The sequence below is a fragment of the Haliaeetus albicilla genome, chromosome 22, assembly GCF_947461875.1.
Source record: "Haliaeetus albicilla chromosome 22, bHalAlb1.1, whole genome shotgun sequence".
Classification (NCBI taxonomy): domain Eukaryota; kingdom Metazoa; phylum Chordata; class Aves; order Accipitriformes; family Accipitridae; genus Haliaeetus; species Haliaeetus albicilla.
In genome coordinates this window covers 21,968,677-21,987,257 of record NC_091504.1, presented here as the reverse complement: position 1 = coordinate 21,987,257, position 18,581 = coordinate 21,968,677, and the positions used below count along the sequence as shown (strand labels likewise).

The following is an 18,581-nucleotide window of genomic DNA, read 5'->3' as shown; positions in this document are numbered from 1 at the left end:
GGATTGTGTCCGCGCTGCCCAGGGGCCTGTGCAGATTCCCAGTGTCCGTCCCCTGGGCTGACAGTGGAGATGAGTGGGGTGTTCTGCTCGAGTGTGAGCACAAGCCCTGGCCAGTTGTGGTGGACATTTTTCCTGCCTATTGAAGATGATGCTGTAAATGCTGTGAGATCTAATTGCTCCTTTTCTTTCTGTCTCCCTCCTTTTGTTCCTGTAATGCAGCGAGCCCTCTACCAGTCCTCTCATGTGGATGAAAACGATGTCCAGACCATCTCACACAAGTGTCTTGTTGTTGGTCTGGATCAATATGAGCAGATGCTAAAGACGAAGAAATATCAAGACAGTGAGGACCTCTACTACCTTGCAGGGACCTACGAGCCCACTACGGGCATGATCTTCAACACCGACGGGGTCCCTGTCATCTGCTGACCGCCCAGGGGACACGTGCCACCCCTTGGGAAGGGACGGGACAAACCTGAGGACGTGCCTGTTCAGACGACATGATTGTTTCTTTCAATGCTCATGACTTCTGTGTCACACTACAGACAGGAGAGCGCGAGAGACACGAGGAGGAAGGAGAGGGCTGAAGAAAGGGGTTGGGGAAACAGTTACAGGACTTGAGGAAGATGCCGTTGGGGGGTGGTGGTGGTGGTGCTTGAACCCCAAGGCTCTTCTGGAAGTGGCTTTAAGTAAGGTGACACTGACCAACTTCTCCCTTCCTCCTTTTGGTCCAGGAAAGCACATGGGTCTCGTGATCATTTCACCAGCGGGACCCCCCGGCAGGAGGGATCCCTTTTGTGTCATTTGCCCCCATCAGTAACTCGGCAGCCGCATGTACGTGGAAGGACAGCTGCTAGCCTTCTGCGTACGCTCCTCTCCGTCCTTATATTCCCTTTCCTGCTTAGTTTCGCATGACCCTTTAGGAAGGACAGGGTGAAAGAGAAAGGAGATGAGTCTCTCTCAGCGCCTCGTCTCGATCCTCTCAGCGCCTTTTTGCGGTTCCCTTTCCCTGGAGGCCCCCGGCCAGCAGCGTGGAGCACGAAGGGGCAGAGCTGGCCCCAGCAGGGAGATGGTAGCAGAAGTCCTCTGGGCTGGGAGGAGCCAGGTGGAGGATGAGCCAACATCCAGTCTGGGATGCTGCCTTCCCACTGCCTCGAACAAACAGTCTGAACCCACTTTCCCTGTTGCTCTGTGTCCCTTGTGCCCTGGAAAGGTGCCAGGGGGAGCAAGCGCATGGCGAGGGGCTGACACTTGGCGAACAAAGAACTCGTCTTGGAGTGTGCAGTGAAAGGGGGCAGGAGATGACTGGGAAAAGCTGCTGCTCGGTGCTTGGAGCAGAGGAGACCACAGGCCATTGGATTTCGGCATCCCTCGCCCGGTTTTATCCCACATGCCTTGCCTGAGCAGAGACGTGGAGCTGCTGGAAAGCCCTCGCCCATCATTTGAAGGGAATGGGGATAGAGTGTGAAGCCCGGCCATGCCCACCTGCGGCATTTCCACAGCCAGAGCCCCACTGCCACCTTGGGCTCAGGGAGGGGACCGTTCAGCTTGCTCCATCCAGCCGGCCAAACTCCCCACGGCTCCCAGAGAGCGGCCACCATTGCCTCCTCACTCCCTCTGCAGAGCTGACCCACTGTCTCGTGGGCACACGCCGGAGCCGTGGCATCACCGCTGCCGCACCAGGGATGCACCTGGCCAGAGGGGATGCCGGAGGAGAACCACGCAACGATGCAACATCCTTGCACTTAAAACAAAAAAAAACCTCCAAGAGACGCACTGATCTTTGCAACTACCGACTCGCACTACAGATTGCTAGGACACGGAGCGGGGCCCGGCTCGGCCGGGAGTGACGGCCCAGGCTCCGGTGGGGAGACGCTTAAGACAAGGACAGATTGGAAACTATCCGCCCTGGTACCGGCTGCGTACCAGAGACTGGAGGCCGGGGCTCAGGGGAGAGGGACGCCCCTGCAAAGTTACCCCTCGTCCTTTAATGAACCACATGGTGCTGAGCTCGTACCATCTCCAACCCAGGTCACCGGTGCCTCGGCGCAGCGGATAGTGACGGTTCTAGCCTGTACAGTTTTAATGTACCAAAAGACTCTTTAGCCCTCCTGTATTATAAGTCTTTAAATGGATTCAACTTTTTAATTATAAATATAAATATAAATATATATATATAAATATAAACTTTTTAAAACTGTGAAAAAAATTATGAAATTATAAAAAAAAAGAAAAAAAACAACGACAGAAATGAACACAGTCTGACGTTTAGAATATTATTTTTTATTTCCTGTTGGATTGTGATTGTAAATGATCTGGGAACAGGCACACCCCCCACGCTCAAAGTGTACTGTACTTCTAGAAGCAAATTGTGTGAGCATATTTTAAAGAGCGAGAGAGAGAGCGCGAGAGAGAGATTTTATGCTAATGTTAAATAGAAAGCACTTAAAACCCACTGCCTTCTATGGAACACAAGGATATTTCAGACAATCGAGAGGAAAGGAGAGCCAGGTTTTTGTCTTTTTTTTTTGTTTTGTTTTGTTTATGTTTTGTTTAAAAATTTTTTTGGCATTCTGTTTGTTGGAGAACTCCGTGTGATCTTTTTTCATAAAAAAAAAAAAAATGAATTGAAAAAAAGCAACCCAACGAAGCATCTTTCTTTGTCTCGCTTGTCCTGACTGCGGGGTTTCTCTCCACCTTGGTGGCAATGATTGCTTTTTGGCTCAGCCCCTGCCTTGTGGTTGGGGAAAGACCCAACCCAGGTGTCGCGTGGCTTTTCAGGGAGACCCCGTCCGTCTTACAGTTCCCCTGTGGGGTGGCACCGATGGACAGGATCGGACCCTGGAGCAGTCATCTCTGCTCACAGGGACCTGTGGGGCAGGAGGTGTGAGTCCTTCCCCTGCGACCACGCTCACGGCAGCTCCCGTACCCCCGAGCCCTGCAGGGGCGATGTGTTGAGGATAAAACGCTGGATTTGCTCTTTTTGGTGTGAGCTGCACTTCCACCAGCCGAGGGCTTGGCATGGCGAGACCCTCCGGTGCTGGTGGGGCCGGGTCGAGGGTCCCAAGCCTGGTGCTCGCTTCCTCCTGCTCCTGCTGCTTCCAGCCCTTGGGCTTTGCTTCCTTGGGAGGTGCCCCCCGCCAACTCCTGGCACAGCGAGGTGCCTCCAGTCCCAAAAAGCAGCAGCCTCTGCTGTTCACTCCTTCTCTAGATGGTTTCTGCTCCGCTCAGCCCATTCTCTCTCCCTCTTGCTGCCCGTAAAGGTGTTGCACTTCAGCAGCAGTTTGCAGGCTGGCACGGGTTCGATGGGAGCCGGTGACAGGTCCAGCCACCCCAGGTGACAGAGGGGACCCTGGAGATGGGGAGCAGCACGAGGGGCACCCCGAGACCCCACAGGACAGGCGGCAGGCATCACCCTGTGTGTGTTTGCCAGCCCAGCCCGTAACCAGCAGCCAAGTGCCTGCAGTGCCAGGGCCGTGCCAGTGCAGTGGCACGGCTAACGACCAGGTATCGGTGCAAAGACATTTAATTTGGTGTTGGCTTCAATGATGTCCCTTGCACTAAATCTTGAAGTTCAGCAGTGGCAGTGCTGGGGCCTCGAGAGACAACCCCCCCCCTGCTTCTGCCCCATTATGATGGGGCAGCATGGGGTAGGGGGAGTCAAGACCCTGCCTCTCACAGTTAGGGGGGCAAAACCAAGACACAACCAAAAAAAAAAAAATTTTTTTTTTTTTCCAACCAGCAGAAGTGAATTTGGTCTTTTACACAGCGATTGGTGTATGAGGGGAGGGATCGTGATTTCAAGCCATTCTTGGTGAAAACCTGCAGCACCATCAATAAAAGCCAAGACCCACCTTCCCAAAGCCACCAGGGACTGAAGGAGCATTTCCTTCCTCTCTTGTTCCTCCTCTTCCTCACCAGCCCTCCATCACCCTCCTCCCCAGTGCTGGTCCTATTGCCTTTGGGATTTGGCAGTATTTTCCTCCTGGCAAGGGCTTGGCTCAGAAAGAAGACACCCTCCCCACACCTCCACCGGAGAGCTGCACATCGCTGATGGGGAGCCCCCCAAGAGCAATGGGACCGTCCCCCAGGCTGGGGGGAATGTCACCCCAAGAAGTGGCCCTGCGCAGCGCCTGGCTGGGCAGCACGGGCCGTTTCGGGATGCCACAACCCCATGCCAACGGGATGCTGGTCCCTGTCTGCCCTGGGGCAGCTTTCTGGCTCCAGGCTCCCTCCCCGAGGAGGGACACGGACCAAGCGGGGCGGTGGGGACCATTGTGGGAAGCAGGTCCCATCTTGTCCCCATCGCCCCACCCCGGGGCTCAGTACCCCGATGTAAAGGAGCCGTTGGAGGTTTCGGTGTAGAAACAGGTACTGTGGGATGTACTGGTGAGGCTGTAGGCAAAATACGCCACAGCCGAGCCCAGCGTCAAGCCTGTCATGTAGGACACGGTCATGGTGTTCCCTGTGGAAAGGGACACAGGGTGTCAAGGTGCTCTGGCCACCCTGCATGGGATTCCCAGGAGGTCTCGGTCTTACCTGCCAGCTCCCGCTGCTCAGGGCTCACTTTGCCGGCAGCCAGGATCATGGGGACGCTGCCGAAATAGCCGTTGGTGATGCCCATGAGGAGGGAGAAGATGCAGGGCCAGGCGGGGTGGCTGAAGGTGGGCTTCCCGTTGGGGTAGACGCACATGATGAAGAGAGGGATGAAGACCACACGGAGGCAGGAGTAGATGAGGAGATGGGTCCCTCTCCAGTCGTAGGGCAGGGCAGCCAGGATCTGCAGCGAGGGGCAGAGATCATGCTGGGGGGGGCATTGAGGAGGCTGGGGAGGGCAACATGGTGCCCAAAATGGGGCAGCAAGGAGGAGACGAGATGGTGGAAAGACCAACTGCTGCAGGAGCTCAACCTCGGCCATGCCAGTGAGCTACCTCGCACTGGTTAGCTACCCATGGGGTGGAGATGACCCTTGGTGGAGCCAAGCGGCTTTGAAAGAGGACACAAAAAGGAGGCAGGCCCCCACCGCACTGGTGTTGGCCTCTCTCCTACCTTGCCGACGAAGTCGGAGAGGTTGAAGATGGCCATGATGAGGATGGGGAGCCATTCCCCCAGCGTGCAGTTGTGGATCTCCGACTCCAGCCCGGGAAAGAGGCACAGCGTGATGAAGTAGGTCATGGCAATGGAGAGCATGTAGGCCCAGATGAGCCGGGACACGACGTAGCGGTGGAGCAGCATGTCTGGCAAGGACAGGCAGCACAGCTCAGCCAAAACTCGCAGCCCTCCCCTTGCAGAGCCTGAAAGTCTTGCCTGCACCCCAAGGATAGCTTCCAAAAATGAGATTGCCCCGTGTTTTCGGGCACATTGAGTGGGCCACCAGTCGCTCATTCTGCCCCACAAAATGCTGCAAAACCACCCGGTTGGCTTGTCCACCACCCACCTCTGAAGCTGGGCCAGCTCCTCTTGATTTTGGGCCGAGGGACATCAAAGCGCATGTAGGTGCCGCTGCCGGCCAGCTCAGCTTCGGGGCCAGGGCTGCCCCGGGGGGAGCTCGACTGCCCCCGCTGCCGGTTCTCCTGGGTGGGGGGAAGAGGGGACGCCAGTGCTGAGCTCCGGCGGCGAGAGGCACCCAGGGGCCAGCGGGGAAACCCACCCATGGCTTACAAATCGGACATCCTCAGCGGTGACATCGTGGTGGACACGGTAGCCTGTCCCGCGGTCGCCGGCCCCCCGGGTCTCGGGGAGACCCTTGTGGGAGCAGGCTGTGTAGTAGCGGACGAAGCGGGTGCGCTTCACCAGGAGGTGGAGGATGAAGCACGTCAGCTCCATGCCAATGGAGATGAAGAAGAAGATGACCGTGTTCTCCTTCTCATCTGACAGCAGCAGCTTGGTGAAGATGCGGCTGAGCGAGATGATGACCCCAGCGGTGCCTGGTGGCATGGAAGAGCTATCGGCACCGGGTCCCACTGAACCTCGCGGCTCAGGGACCCCCGTCAGCCCCCCACCGTGTGGATGTGATGCCTCCAGGTGTGGAGGAGCTACCAGAGGTGATTTTGGGGTGATGAAGCCAGCTCCTGGCAGACATCCCCAACCCCAGCTTGGCACGGCACTGCAGTGGGTCTTGCAAGTGACTTTTAGAAACCATTAAACATCCCGGTTTGCTGGGGAGCACCCTGGGACGCAACCCGGCTGGGCTGTGCTGGGGAGAGTGAGGCCCCGGGTGTGACTCACTGGGACCCCAGGAGAAGGCGCAGGAGGGTCCCCCCGAGCAATCCCATACCATCGGAGGTGGACGCGGGGCAGCAGAGCGGGTACTTACTCTCGCCCGTCATCACTCCCTGCGTGTAGCGCTTGGGCAGGAGCCCCGTGTAGCCGTAGAAGCTGGATTGCTGCACTTCAGGAGAGATACGCCGAGGGGAGAAGGAGGGATTATTGTTGCAGCCGAAATGCCGGGTAGGGGAAAGAAACCCAGGTGGGAGCCCATCTGCTGTGCCATCCGGGAGCTGCATCCTTCCTGAATAGCCGCCGCAGTGCCCGAAGCCTCCTTGCCCCAAAAGCGGGGGGGGGGGGGGGTTTGCCCTCCCTGGATGCCCCACCATGGCTGTTCCCACCAAGAGTGGCCACGGGTGCAGGGGCTTGGGAAGCCACCATGGGGGCTCAGAGAGCAAAACCATCACGGTAGCCCACATTGGCGGTGTCGGGGACCAATGCACGAGTTGGTGCTGGTGCCCCTGGCCAGTTCCGCGGTGCCTGAACAGAGGTGGAGGGGATGGAGCAGGGACACGAGGGTCAGCTTATAGCAATCAGAGCGAGAGGTTGTCCCAGGAGACCACGGCTCTTGGGGATGGGGCTGTTTTCCCACCCCATCTGAAGGGCTGTGCTTGCCAGCCGCTGTCCCGCATACCTGTGCAGCCAAAGGCCACCACCCCGACAGCGACCAGGTTGATGGCGTAGGCTTGCCTGCGGGTGAAGAGCTCCAGCCAGACGTCGCAGATGCTGACAAAGAGCAGGGGCCCCAGGGCGAAGAGATAGCCTGCGGGTGGGAGATGGAGACGGGTGGGGGGGGGGACAGCACAGGGCCGGCACCACTGAGGGGCGCGGGGACCCCCCACTCACCCACGGAGATCCGGGTGTGCAAGCTCAGCAGCTCCACCAGCGCGTTGTTGAGGATGACGGCCACCAAGGCCACCAGGATATAGGTGAGGCTCATGTCGAAGACGATGGAGGTCCCTGCAGAGAGGCAGGTGATGGGGGATGGCAGGGGTCCAGCTCCCCTGGAAGCGGGGCCAAGCTCTCCCCAGGTTTGGGGGAGCCAGGAATTGCTGCAGCTGCTGGAGACCTACCTGGGTATTTATGGTGCAGGTAGTCCACATCGGTGATAAAGCTGTTGTACGGCAGGAGAAATCCCACGCCAGCCAGCAGCATAGCAAAGTAAATCCCATGGTATCGATCCTGGGGCTCGGGATCCTCAGAAGCTGCCCCAGAAGGGGAAAGAAAGAGAAAAAGACATGACGGTGGCACTGCTGCACCCATGGGACCTGCTGCAGACCCCAGCATGGAGGCAACGAACGGTGCTTTCACATTCTTTATGGCAAATGAGGGGATGTCCCACCCACAGCAAGCAACCCAGCGCCCCACAAACAAACAGCCCCAGCCCTGAGAAACTCCTTCCTAAATAGAGGCATTTCAACGAGAGACCCAGGAGGCAGGAAAACACCCGGGCTTTGGGGGCTGATGAGTTTTAATCGCAGTCTAATAACCTAAGAGCCAGGCAGTGGAGGTAACAGCCAAAATCAAGGTGCAGGAGGGGTTGAGGGGGGTGTGTGGAGGCGGACAGGGCTGCCCCGGGATGTGGAGCAGGGCTGGGGGTAAATCCCGGGAGCATCCCTGAGCCCTACACTGGGAAGGGTGAAGCTGCAGGCTGAGGGAGAGCCAGGGTGTGAACCCTCCACTCCCTGCCAACCTGCAGAGCCCACTGCCACGGCGTGCTGTGGTGGCTCACGTGGGTACAAACAGGTCCGAAAAAAGGCATTAGGCAATTTTAAGGCATTTCAGGCCGTTTGCGGCTATTAAATCTGTCCCGGTTAGTTCTGAAATGGGTGGGAAACCAGCAGGGAACCCGGCTCCTGGCTGCGGGTGGGGGCCGTGCCTGCCCTCACCTGGCTCCATGAAGGTGAGGATGCCCTTGGCCTGGCTGCCCCGCTGCAGCTCGTCCTCCTCCAGCTGGTAACTGTCGAAGCTGAAGCTCATCACCACGTTGCCCTCCGGCGTTCCCGCCGGGCTCAGCTCCTTGAAGCGCTCGGCTCCCACCGAGCCCATCGTGGTCGACCTGGGGAGGGGGGAGAGAGCAGTGACACCCCCCGGTCGTGGCTCCTGTGTGTCCCCATGGGATCATCGTCCGGGTGATGCCAGGGGTCTGTAAGGGATGGATGGCATGTGGGTGGCCCTGAGCCTTCCCTGCCCACTGTATTGCTGTGGATCCTATGTTTTTTCCACCTGGAAAGATGTTTTCCTGGAGGAGAGCAGGGTCCCTCGACCCACTGGGCAGGAGTTTAGATTTGGGCTGGTAAGCAGTAATCGGGGGGGATCCACGTGAGCCACCCCCGAGGCACAGCGCTCGCCCCAGCACCTCACTGGGATGCTACCAATGCCAAACGCTGCTGCGATTTCCGAAAGCAATTAGAGAAATTAATGGGTGAAAACCACTCATGGAGGGTGGCTGCCGGGGAAGATCCCGGCTGCCTCGGGAAGCCCTTGGTCTCTGCAGGCAGCACACACTTAGTCTGGTTTACCCTCTTTTTCAGCATCTCTGCTGCCCGGGGCTGGGGCAGAGCCACTGACCTGGGCAGATAGATACACTCCTGCAGCCTTTTCAGGGAGGGGATAGGATGCGACCCAGCTTTTAAGGCCAGCATTTCGGATTTGCTTCTCCGAGGGACCATGGCAGAGCAGGCAGACGCTCAGAAAGCTGCCAGCGAGCCCCCAGCAGCATGCCCGAGATGGTCCGCACCAAATGCATCCCCAAACGAGCTCCCAAAACCCCTGGGCATCCTCCAGCGACCCTACCAGAGCCATCCAAAATATGATTCATCCTTCTGGGGCCAGCCCAGGCCTTGGGGAGCAGCCCAGGGCAGTGAGGGGGGCTGCTCTGTATTACCGACGCCAGTCGCTAGATGCCAGCCTGCCTCCGCGCCCGCCGCCCGCAGACCACCCAGCTGGCTTGGGGGGGTGGGAAAAAAAAAATAATAAGCTCCTCCAAGACAGCAGGTTGAGGCAGACAAGGGAGGAAAAAAAAAATCAATGAGCGATTTCTCTGGTCTCCCTGGCAGATGTGGCGTTTGCAGGAGCAGAGAGGATTTCCAGCATCTCCCGGCTGCCAGGATGGGTCAGGTGCTGGGTGGGGGGGCCCTGGGGTGGGTGGCAAATGTGGTACCCACAGACCCCGTGAGCGCAATCCTAGAGCCTCAAGTGCATCTGCTCGCTGCAGGGACTGGTGGCACAGAGCAGCGCTGCCATGGCCCCGAGGCCGTGCGGAGGCCTGGATGGGGCCAGGCTGGGGTCCCCACACCCTGCACCACACCAGGGTGGGCCCCAAGACCCCCCATCCCGGAGCTCCGCGGGCAGGACAACCCAGCGGGGCATGTTTCAGCTGGGGACACCACTCTGTCCCGTTGCTCACCCAGGAGCTGGCTGTGATCCCCTCCACCGAGCATCCTCCTATGCCTGCTGCTACTCCAGGCAATAAAACCCAGTGGGAAGCATCTCCCGGGATGCCGGGAAAGCCTGTTGCAGGATTTTTCCATAGCAGAGCTCCTAGCTGGAGAACACATCGACTGGAAACACCCCGTACCTACTGTGGCCCAAACTTCTTGGGGCTGGGAGCAGAGTGGGATGTGCTGCACAGCCACGGTGCTGGACCAGCCTTCCAGCACCCGTCCGCCTCGCTTCCTCTGAGCATCCCTGCGCCGCGATAAATTGGATTTTCCCCTCCCTTTGGATTTCCACCTGTGTCCATGGGAGGGGACTTGGGCCCTGCTGTCCCTCTGGACCCAAGGGGGGAGGGCAGGGGGTCCTCCATCACCACCCAGGGGTGTGTGGGGGGGGTCTCACCGGGGGACAGGGCACCCATAGGACCGGGCTGAGCAGGGGACCCCTACCCCACCGCACTCCAGTGCCGGGTGACCCCCCCCAGCTACCACAGCCCCCCCCCGTGCCCTATCAGGGCAGAGAAACGATTTTTTACTCTGGCAAAAGGGTCCCCCGCCCAGCGACATCTTGCAAGCAGCAAAGTTGCAATAAACAGAGGGAATTCAATAACCGCCCCCCCCCCACCCCGGTCCTCGGGCTGAAGGAGATGCTCCTTGCTGGAGAGAGAAGGAGGAGAAGGAGGAGGAGAAGGAGAAGGAGGAGGAGAAGGAGGAGAAGAAGGAGAAGGAGAAGGAAGAGAAGAAGGAGAAGAAAGAGAAGAAGAAGGAGGAGGAGGAGGAGGAATCCCATCCCCGGCCGCGCCCGGGGGAAGGATGCTCGGGAGCCGGCGAGGGCAGGGGGGTTCGGAGGAAGGCGGGGGGGGATCGGGGAGACATGTCCCCGTCCCTCAGCCCCTCTCTCCTCACGCAGGCGGTCCCGGCCGTCCCCAACAGGTCGGCGGCGGCTCTTACCTCCCTCCTCCGCGGCGGCTCTGCGGCATCCGCGCCGCTCCCGCCCCGCTCAGCACCGGCGGCCGCCGGGCCCCGGCCCCGCCATCCCGGAGCCTCCTCCGGGGCGGGGGGGGGAGCGTGTGTGTGTGTGTATGGGGGGGTCACCAGGACGAATGCGGTGGCTGCGAGCGAAAAGCAGAGGCGGCCCAGGCCCTGCCTCCCGCCTCCCTTCACTCCTCCTCCGCTCCCCCCCCCGCCACCCGGTTCCCCCCCCACCCTCCCCCGGGGTGCGCACCGGGAGCTGGGGTGCCCCCCAGCATCGACCCCCCCGCTGGGATAGCCCCTAGGGGCCACAGGAAAGGGTATTTTTTTACCCCATAGGTATCGCCTATAGGTGCTTTAAAGGGGGATTTTGGAGGTCTGGAGGTAACTGGGAAGAGAGATTAATTAGGAAGAAAGGCGTGGTGATTTCATTTAGGACCTGAGCTTTGCAGGGGCAGGGTTCTTCCTCGCCCTGCGAATGGTTTTGGCATGAGAGGGGGCGAGAGGGTCAGCGTGAGCTGTCCCATGGATGGATGGACAGACAGAAGAGTAAATGGATGGACAGGACAGATGGATGGATGGATAGATGGACAGACAGAAGAGTAGATGGATGGACAGAAGGACAGACGGATGGATAGATGGACAGACAGAAGAGTAGATGGATGGACAGAAGGACAGACAGATGGATGGATAGATGGACAGACAGAAGAGTAGATGGATGGACAGAAGGACAGACAGATGGATGGATGGATTGCAGCTCTGACTAGCAGAACACAGCAATCCCCCAGCTTTTTGGGGAAGTAAGTAGGGAGGGTCTCTTCTCCCCAGCATAACCAGTGGGTGGAAGCAGAGAAGGAAGGGAACCAACAGCGTGGGGTGGTGGGGACATCTGTCCAGGGAGAGGACGCGTGTCCCCAAGGAGGGTGCTCCAGGCAGGGACACGGCGGTGTCCCCACCCCTCCCGAGCTGGGTGAGCCGGCCAAGGCTGCAGGCACCATCACGGGGATTTGATGCTATCGGGTTTTTCTCGCAGAAGCAGCAAGGCACAGGGTGGGGGACACAGCAGGTGCCCCCTCCCACCGAGCTGGGTGAGAGCCCTGGGGGACCAGCCCTTGCTGCGTTCTCCCCACCCGGAGCGTGGGAGGATGGCGGCAGTGGGAAGGAGAAGAAGGACCATCCCTGCTCACACGCCATGGCTGCAACGCGCCGGGCTGTGAATTACAATCTTCTCACAGTCAATAAATGCTGCGTTGTATAAATCAGCGTGCGGGGCCGGCGGGATGTGCTGCTGCCACTCACGCCAGTGGAAATTAGAGGCAAAACCGGCTGTGCCTCCTCAGCCGCCCTTCGGCCGGGAGCAGGGCTGAGCAAAGGGGCTCCTGCAAATTCATCACATGGAGGAGAACAGGCCAGGTGGAAATTTCCATCTTTTCTCCTTGGCTGAAATAGCCGGAGTTTGGCTCAGACCAAACCAGACTGCTGCGCCAAGCTCTGCCTGGAGCCAGGGGCTCAGCTTTCCCTGCTCTCACCTTGGCTGAGCACCTGCACAGCTCAGTCCACGAGTGCAAGGGGGGGATTTTTCAGGCTGCTTGTTCCGAATGGGTTTGTTCAGCTCTGATTTGATAGTGCCATTGTAAAACATCAAAGAACCTCGCTCCTCTTGGGGTTTGTCTCCTTGCCCTACACCAGACCCCATCAGTCCCTGCCAGGTACCCTGGAAATTTAAGAAAAGGGGGGGACTGGGGCGGCGGGGGATCCCTGGCCATGCCTGCCACTGGTTGGCACCCAGATGGTGTGAGTACTCTACAAAAAGAGCAGGATGAGCTGAAGCATATGTGCGCTCGCCTTTTCACGGCACTCGCCAAGCAGAATTACTCACCGCCTTCCGCAGGGATTCTCTCCACAAGCTGGTTTTCCCCATCCCAAAGCCCCAGGTATGGAGCTGGGGAGGGGGGGGGTCCTATAAAAGCAACCGAGCTCAGGGGAGCATCTCAGCTCCCAAAACCGCTTGGTGTTCTCTGAGCCGCGGGGAGATGCTGCGACCAAACACCTCATGGCAAATAACAAACCCCTGACTTTTACCGTCCTGTCTAAAATCATGCGACCTCTTGATCCCCATTTTGGGGGCCAAAGGGGTTCCGTTTCTGCTTTTTATACTATGGGCGCAATGGGGCCATGTTGGGGTACCCAAAGCTACAACTTGGAGGGTTATGGGGAACCCCAGGGAGATGAATCCATCAGGGTGAACTTCTCCGAGTGCTTTCTCTCTGCTTTTCCCACCCTCAAGGGCAGCGTTAGACCCAAACAACACTGTCTGCCCTCCCAAAATGGCCAAGCTGCCCCCCGAGCATGGGCAGGCTGAGCCACCTCTGCCTGACGGGGGCATGGAGGGGGGTTGATCCTGTGAGCTGGGCTCTCCCTGAGTTTTGCTGGGCTCTTCAATTTTTTAAGCTGGCCCTGAATAATTCAGCTTTGATGTAGTTGGCTTGAGGTTGGTGAGCTCGGATGCTCCTTGGGTTTCTGCTTGACCCACTTTAACAGCCAGGAAAACCTGCCAGGTTCTGAGTACGATGGGGCAAAGCTGGCGCAGACACCCCGATCCCCATGACAGGAGGGACATTCCCCATCTCCAGCCCCATCCTGGATTCTCCCCTGCACCCCCACATCCAACAACATGAGCCACAGAGCATTCCTCACCAGCGCCACAGCTTTTTAGAGGTATTTTTGCCTTCTCCCCTTTTCCTGCCTCTCCCCGCTGTCCCACAGCTCCCAGCACGAGCGGGTGCATCTCGGTGGCGTTTGCTGGATTACGAGGAGGGATTTGCTCGGCTCCGTGAACCAGCTAACACCCTGCAGCCACCTCGCCACAGGTCCGTGCTATTCAGAGCCTCACCTCGCTTTCCTGGAGCCTGGTCGAACACCGATTAATCCCGCCAGGTGGAATAAGACGCTGCTGATTCATTTGGCTCGGAGAGGTCGGATTAGGATGGTCTCCAGAAATCCCCTATATTGCAGTTTTTTTCTTGCCCTTCCAGCGGAGTCAGATTTTTTTAGTCATTGCTGTTGCGGAGGTGAGAGCAAGGAGAGACCTTTCAGGTGTCTGCATCCCACCGCACTGCCAAAAACACGAAGCCACAGCTTTAAACCCTTGGGGAGTGCGGGAAGTGGCTGTCCCTGCTGTCCCCATCCCTGTGGGTGCAGCCACGAGCCGTCCTTTGGTTAGGGAGCAGCAAAAACCTGACTCCTTAACCAAGCCGTGCTCACCCTGCCAGGGTGCCCTGGGCATTCTGTGCCCAACGCCGTGTCCCCTCTGCACCAGCCGGGCTGGGTGACACTGTATCTGTGATTGCTGAGAGGGGGGAAACCAGGCAAAGGGATAAAACATCTGAGCCCCCCCACCCTGCTCCAACACCCCCACGCTCAGCGCTCCCTGGAGCACCGTGCATCTATTCCACTTCACGGGAAGGGGAGGCCGTTCCCGAGCCTGCAATCCCTTCTTGGAAAAACTCCTTTAAATAGCATCGCAGCCTTCACATCCTTCCCCGGGGTCTGCTCCCAACGCCAGCCGAGCGTGCCGCGCCGGCACTGGGAACATCCTTGGCAGCACCGGCTTTGCACGGAGACGGTGGAGATTAATCAGGGATGTTGTCTCTTGGCCAGAGTCACACTTGGGGGATTATCGGGGCCTGCGAGAAGCGGGGAGTAGCCAGGGAATTTGTTCAATGCAAGTGGAGGGGTTTGTTGCAATCCGATTGTAGGCGAATAGAAATCCCCGGTGCTGGCGGGAGCTCGGCACTGGAGGCTGCGGGGATTAACTGGGTTTCCTCCAAGCTTTGCAACAGGACTGGGGCGGGAGGAGGACTTGCTCTAAGCCCAAAGCACTAGGTTTAAACGCTCCAGGGGGATGCAGGGGCTGACCTGAGCATCAGCTTTTGGGCACCCAGCCCTCCTTCCCAAGGCCAAGGACCAACTTCTTCCACGCTTCTCCTGCAAGGCGTTACTCTGTGTATCCCTCCCGTCCCCCAGTCAGCTACACCAGCCTGGGAGAGCTGGAGAAACCCGGAGAGGATACCCACAGCTTTTGCATTCCCACCCCCCCCTTCTTTGTTGAAAGAGATTTGCATCCATCACTAATTAATCCAAGATGAGCTGCTAATTCAGCTCCTTGATTGCAACTTTGCATAATTGCAGCACGCACAGGCAGAGCAGCAGGACGGGATAAAAAAGGAGACAATCAGTGGTGGGTGCAGAGGAAAGAAGGGCCGAGAAGGGCCGGTTCAGCTCGCTCCCACTCACTGGGCTATTTAAAGACTCAGGTTGAGAGAAGAGATTTTTCTCTGGAAGGAGAAAATGGTGACAGCCATCCTTGGATGGATTTTTTTCCCCCGTGCCAGGCTCACAAAGAGCCTCGCCAGCAGCCGCAAAGCCTGAGCCCCTCTGGCGATGGGGAAACCACGAGTTACAGGCAGTACAGTCCCTTTGGCTATTCCTATCGTGCTAGCACATGCTGCCCTCCTCCCCATGCTTCCCTTTTTCCAGTGTCCAAGCTGTTGTCCGTAGGTTTCAGAGTGAACGCTCCACCAAGGTGAGCAGGGCAAATGGATCCCCTGGAGCCAGTGTTCCAGGCTTCTCCCCCGCACTGGGTACCTTAGATCCCTGTGGCCACAAAGGCTGTTAAAACCTCCCCAAAACAAGACCCAGACGAGAGCGAGCTGGGCTTGCCAGCAAGGTGCCACCTCCTCAGAAAGCAAACCAGCGGCGCAAGAGAGGCCGGGCAGCACTGCCCAGCACCACAGCAATGGGCAGAGCCACCAGCTGAGCCGACCTAAGCCCTCGGCGGCACAATTAGGGGCAAAAAAATCTGCTTTTCCTGCCAGCGATGTGCGAAGCTGTTCCCACAGGGCTCCAGGGTGCGGGTGGGCACCCAAGGGCGATGCGCGCTGCCATGCGGGCGGGCGATTTGCAAGCAAACCGATGCTGATATTGGCTCGTGGGTTATTTCGCCACCCGCCTCTTCCTCCTGCGCTCACGTCTCACCCGCAGACATCTCCCCGCACCAGTTTAACACCTCCACGCACCCCTTCAGCACCCCGAAAGCTGAGCGACAGGGCAGCAAACAGCGGCAGACAGGTCAGCCCCACGCTCCCTATTCACGTTTCGCCCTGCAAAAGAAAAGAGCTACTTTCAGCTCCAGCCTTTTCTCTAGAAAAATGCAGCTCCCAGCCCAGGGGCCCCTTCCCTGGCCCCATGGTGAAGGCTGAAAGGGGGCTTGGGCAGCCAGGCTGGCCCCACCGCCCCTCTTAATCAGCCAGGGCATGCATGAAGCCTAATGCCGTCGCGAAGATTTCGGCACTATTGACACACACGGCGCGTTAAACGCCTTACGGGGGATTTGCATAAGCTTGGGGAGGGAGGAAGAGCGCGGAGAAAAGTGTCGACAATGGGAAAGTAAATGCATTAAAGTGCTTAGGAAAAAAAAATCTGATAAAGGAATAAACCAGTTAAGGGAATATATTACTCGTAGCCCGGTTATTCAAATCCTGCCTTATAGGAAATCCTCTTAAAGCGATCACCTGATTGTGTGTTAAATTCCTAATTGAATAATAAAAGAATTATGTATTTCTGCCATAAAGGCACAAAGATGGGAGCCCACGTGGATGTTCGCTTTGCGGGGGGAGCTGCTGGTAGAGGAGATGAGGGGAGAGGGGTCCTGGGGCAGCGGCACCATCCAGGAGGGATGTGGTGGGAGATCTGGGGACGAGGAAGGATACAGGGTAGGGAGGAATGCCTGGGGAAGGGGAAGGCTGCAGCACCGAGCACCTTTGAGGGCGACGGAGGAAAGCTTTACTAGGAGGGGTTGAGGAGTGATGGTGCCCAGGGGGAGGAGAAGGACCCGACGGATCTCCAGAGCTGCAGCAGCGTGGGGCTCCCAAAAAGATGAAAACGCACCAAATGTGACTCCTGCCCCGGAGTCGCAGGGAGTACAGCAACTGCAGCCACCCAGGATCTGGGTGAAGGGAACTTTGGGGGGGTTACAGCAGCCCCTGAAGCTGCTAAGGAGCAAACAGGGGGGCTTTGGCCAGCTCTGGGGTAACCCCACTGGTGACACAGGTCCTGCAGCAGAGACACAGTCCCCGCTGCCCACAGTTTTCCCAACAAGGGCGGAGGGCGATGCCTGCACGGCCTCTCCTGCTTGCTGCTGCTCTTCCCCCTGCCTCCACACTATAAATAAGATGCAACGACAACAAAAAAAACCAAACACAAAACCAAAAAAGGCATCACCTGACACTCAAGAGGTGAGAGAGAACAGCGGGACTGACATGCACCAAACCCACGGCCTGCATGGGGTGGGGAGGGGGGGTGAGAAAAAGAAACAAAAGGGCTAAAAATAGCCCTGGGAGATGCTTTCTTCCCGGAGATCATTTTTCTACCCGGCTGTTTCATTTCATAAACAGAATTATTTATTTATTTCTCCCCCTCTTTACTCCACTTTTTTTTTTTTAATACCACCACTTTACCCATCCCCACATCTCTTTTAAAAGCAAGTTAAAAAAAAAAAAAAAACCCCCCCCAACCCTCTTGATCGCTCCAGCAAAGGCTTGCGTTGCTACAGCTCTTTATAGGTAATTGAATATCCCAGAGTGCATCTGCTAATGCAAACTCCGATATAAATAAGTGGCAGCAGTGAGCTCGGGGAGGGCAGAGGCAGCAGCTGAGAAAACAAAGCGAGCAGCGCCCAGAAAACCCCAGCCAAGCTCGGTGCTGCCAGAGGCTTTTTATTAGGCAGAATTGAATTGCCAGGGCCAGGCTGAGGTCCCACTCCTGGGCGAGCACAGGAGCTGGCAGCAAGCGGGGAGGCAGGGTTTGCAGAGAAATGGTTATTGAGTTATCCTCGCCGCAGCGCCCTTTCTAGAGCCAAGCTTGTGCGTGGCTCTGGGGTGCAAAGCCCCCCCCCGATTCCCAGGGGCGACCCCCCTGTCCCCCTTAGCCCAGCAGGTCCCCCCCAGCTGGAGCAGCTCCAGCTCACGGTTTTGCACCGTTTGCATCTCCGGCAGTGCTGTACCTCCTCGATTCAGCATCCTCCAGCAGCACAGGGAAATCAGGGATGACAGGAGCAGTTAATTTGAGCCTGCAGAGGCCATCTTTCTGTGCATGCGTTGTTTTGTTTCCAAATAGACTTTTCATAACTAATTTCAGATAGTAAAAAGCAATAGCTACGTCTTGACCTCTTGAAATGCAAACTGCCTTTTGCCCTAGGAGAGATGAAAGGCTGTTTCCTATCTGAAACGGTAAAAAGGAGCGAGATAAGGTCTCTTAGCTCTGCCTCCCTGCTTTCATTTTCAAAATTGTTTTTGGGTGAGGAGAGAGGAGATATTCTCTGCGATTTCCCTGTGCTTGTTGCCCATACAGAGCAAGCACAGGGTCCTGAAGGGCCGGGGGGCACCTGGAGCAGAGCCCCCTGTACCCCAACGGTGCATAGGGAAGGGTCGTGGCGCAGGGTTTGTATTTCCCTACAAACCAGACCTACTCCAGCCACGGTTGCGGGACCAGGTGAAGCCCAGAGCTTTGCCCCCTCCTGCCAGGGCTCAATTTTTTGGGATCCCATTTCAACAGCCGCAATACAATTCGTTCAGGGAAACACGGCAGAGTAGTAGTACAGTCACTGGCTTAAAGACACAGCTAAAACCACCACCGCTCTGCTATGGCCTGGCCCCACCACAGTCGTCCCAGCCCAGCCCAGGCACAAATAAGCTCCTTTTCCATCCTCCCAGCAGCTTTCCCACGCAGGAGGCTTGTGGCACACAGAGCAGCCAAGAGCTCTCTGCCTCCTGGAGCAGCTTAAGCTCAATGGGTGACGGCAGACACAGACCTTTAGGGTTTGATTTTTTTTTTTTTTTTTCTCCATCT

The 18,581-nt window shown here is 57.6% G+C and overlaps 2 protein-coding genes across 12 annotated transcripts in view; one reads left to right on the top strand and one right to left on the bottom strand.

Moving 5' to 3' along the window:
- TNRC18 (trinucleotide repeat containing 18) overlaps positions 1-2,282 on the top strand; it is a 56,817-nt gene extending 54,535 nt beyond the window's left edge. For all 10 annotated transcript variants that reach the window (XM_069810318.1, XM_069810327.1, XM_069810326.1 and 7 more), the window contains one exon: positions 220-2,282. In XM_069810318.1, the coding sequence (XP_069666419.1) occupies positions 220-426 (207 nt within the window). In that variant the 3' untranslated portion in view covers positions 427-2,282. The remainder of the gene's footprint in view (positions 1-219) is intronic.
- Positions 2,260-13,836, bottom strand: SLC29A4 (solute carrier family 29 member 4). 2 transcript variants are annotated; one of them, XM_069810329.1, is made up of 11 exons: positions 13,567-13,836; positions 8,154-8,323; positions 7,338-7,469; positions 7,111-7,224; positions 6,899-7,027; positions 6,314-6,388; positions 5,659-5,924; positions 5,435-5,570; positions 5,047-5,234; positions 4,537-4,777; positions 2,260-4,462 (listed from the first exon to the last, which is right to left on the bottom strand). In XM_069810329.1, the coding sequence occupies exons 2-11, from the start codon at positions 8,311-8,313 to the stop codon at positions 4,320-4,322; spliced, it is 1,584 nt and encodes a 527-aa protein (XP_069666430.1). In that variant the 5' UTR covers positions 8,314-8,323; positions 13,567-13,836; the 3' UTR covers positions 2,260-4,319. The 2 variants fall into 2 exon arrangements, with proteins under 2 accessions (XP_069666430.1, XP_069666429.1); XM_069810328.1 differs by lacking the exon at positions 13,567-13,836 and adding an exon at positions 10,653-10,809.
- Between the last annotated feature and the right edge of the window lie 4,745 nt (positions 13,837-18,581).

Bases quoted from the DNA above. Each gene is read 5' to 3' on its own strand.
- SLC29A4 (XM_069810328.1), bottom strand. From the start codon at position 10,681: ATGCCGCAGAGCCGCCGCGGAGGAGGGAG. The intron at 7,028-7,110 runs GTGAGTGGGGGG...TCCCACCCGCAG, and splicing joins GCACACCCGGATCTCCGTGG to GCTATCTCTTCGCCCTGGGG. The intron at 5,925-6,313 runs GTAAGTACCCGC...CCATGCCACCAG, and splicing joins GGGAGTGATGACGGGCGAGA to GCACCGCTGGGGTCATCATC.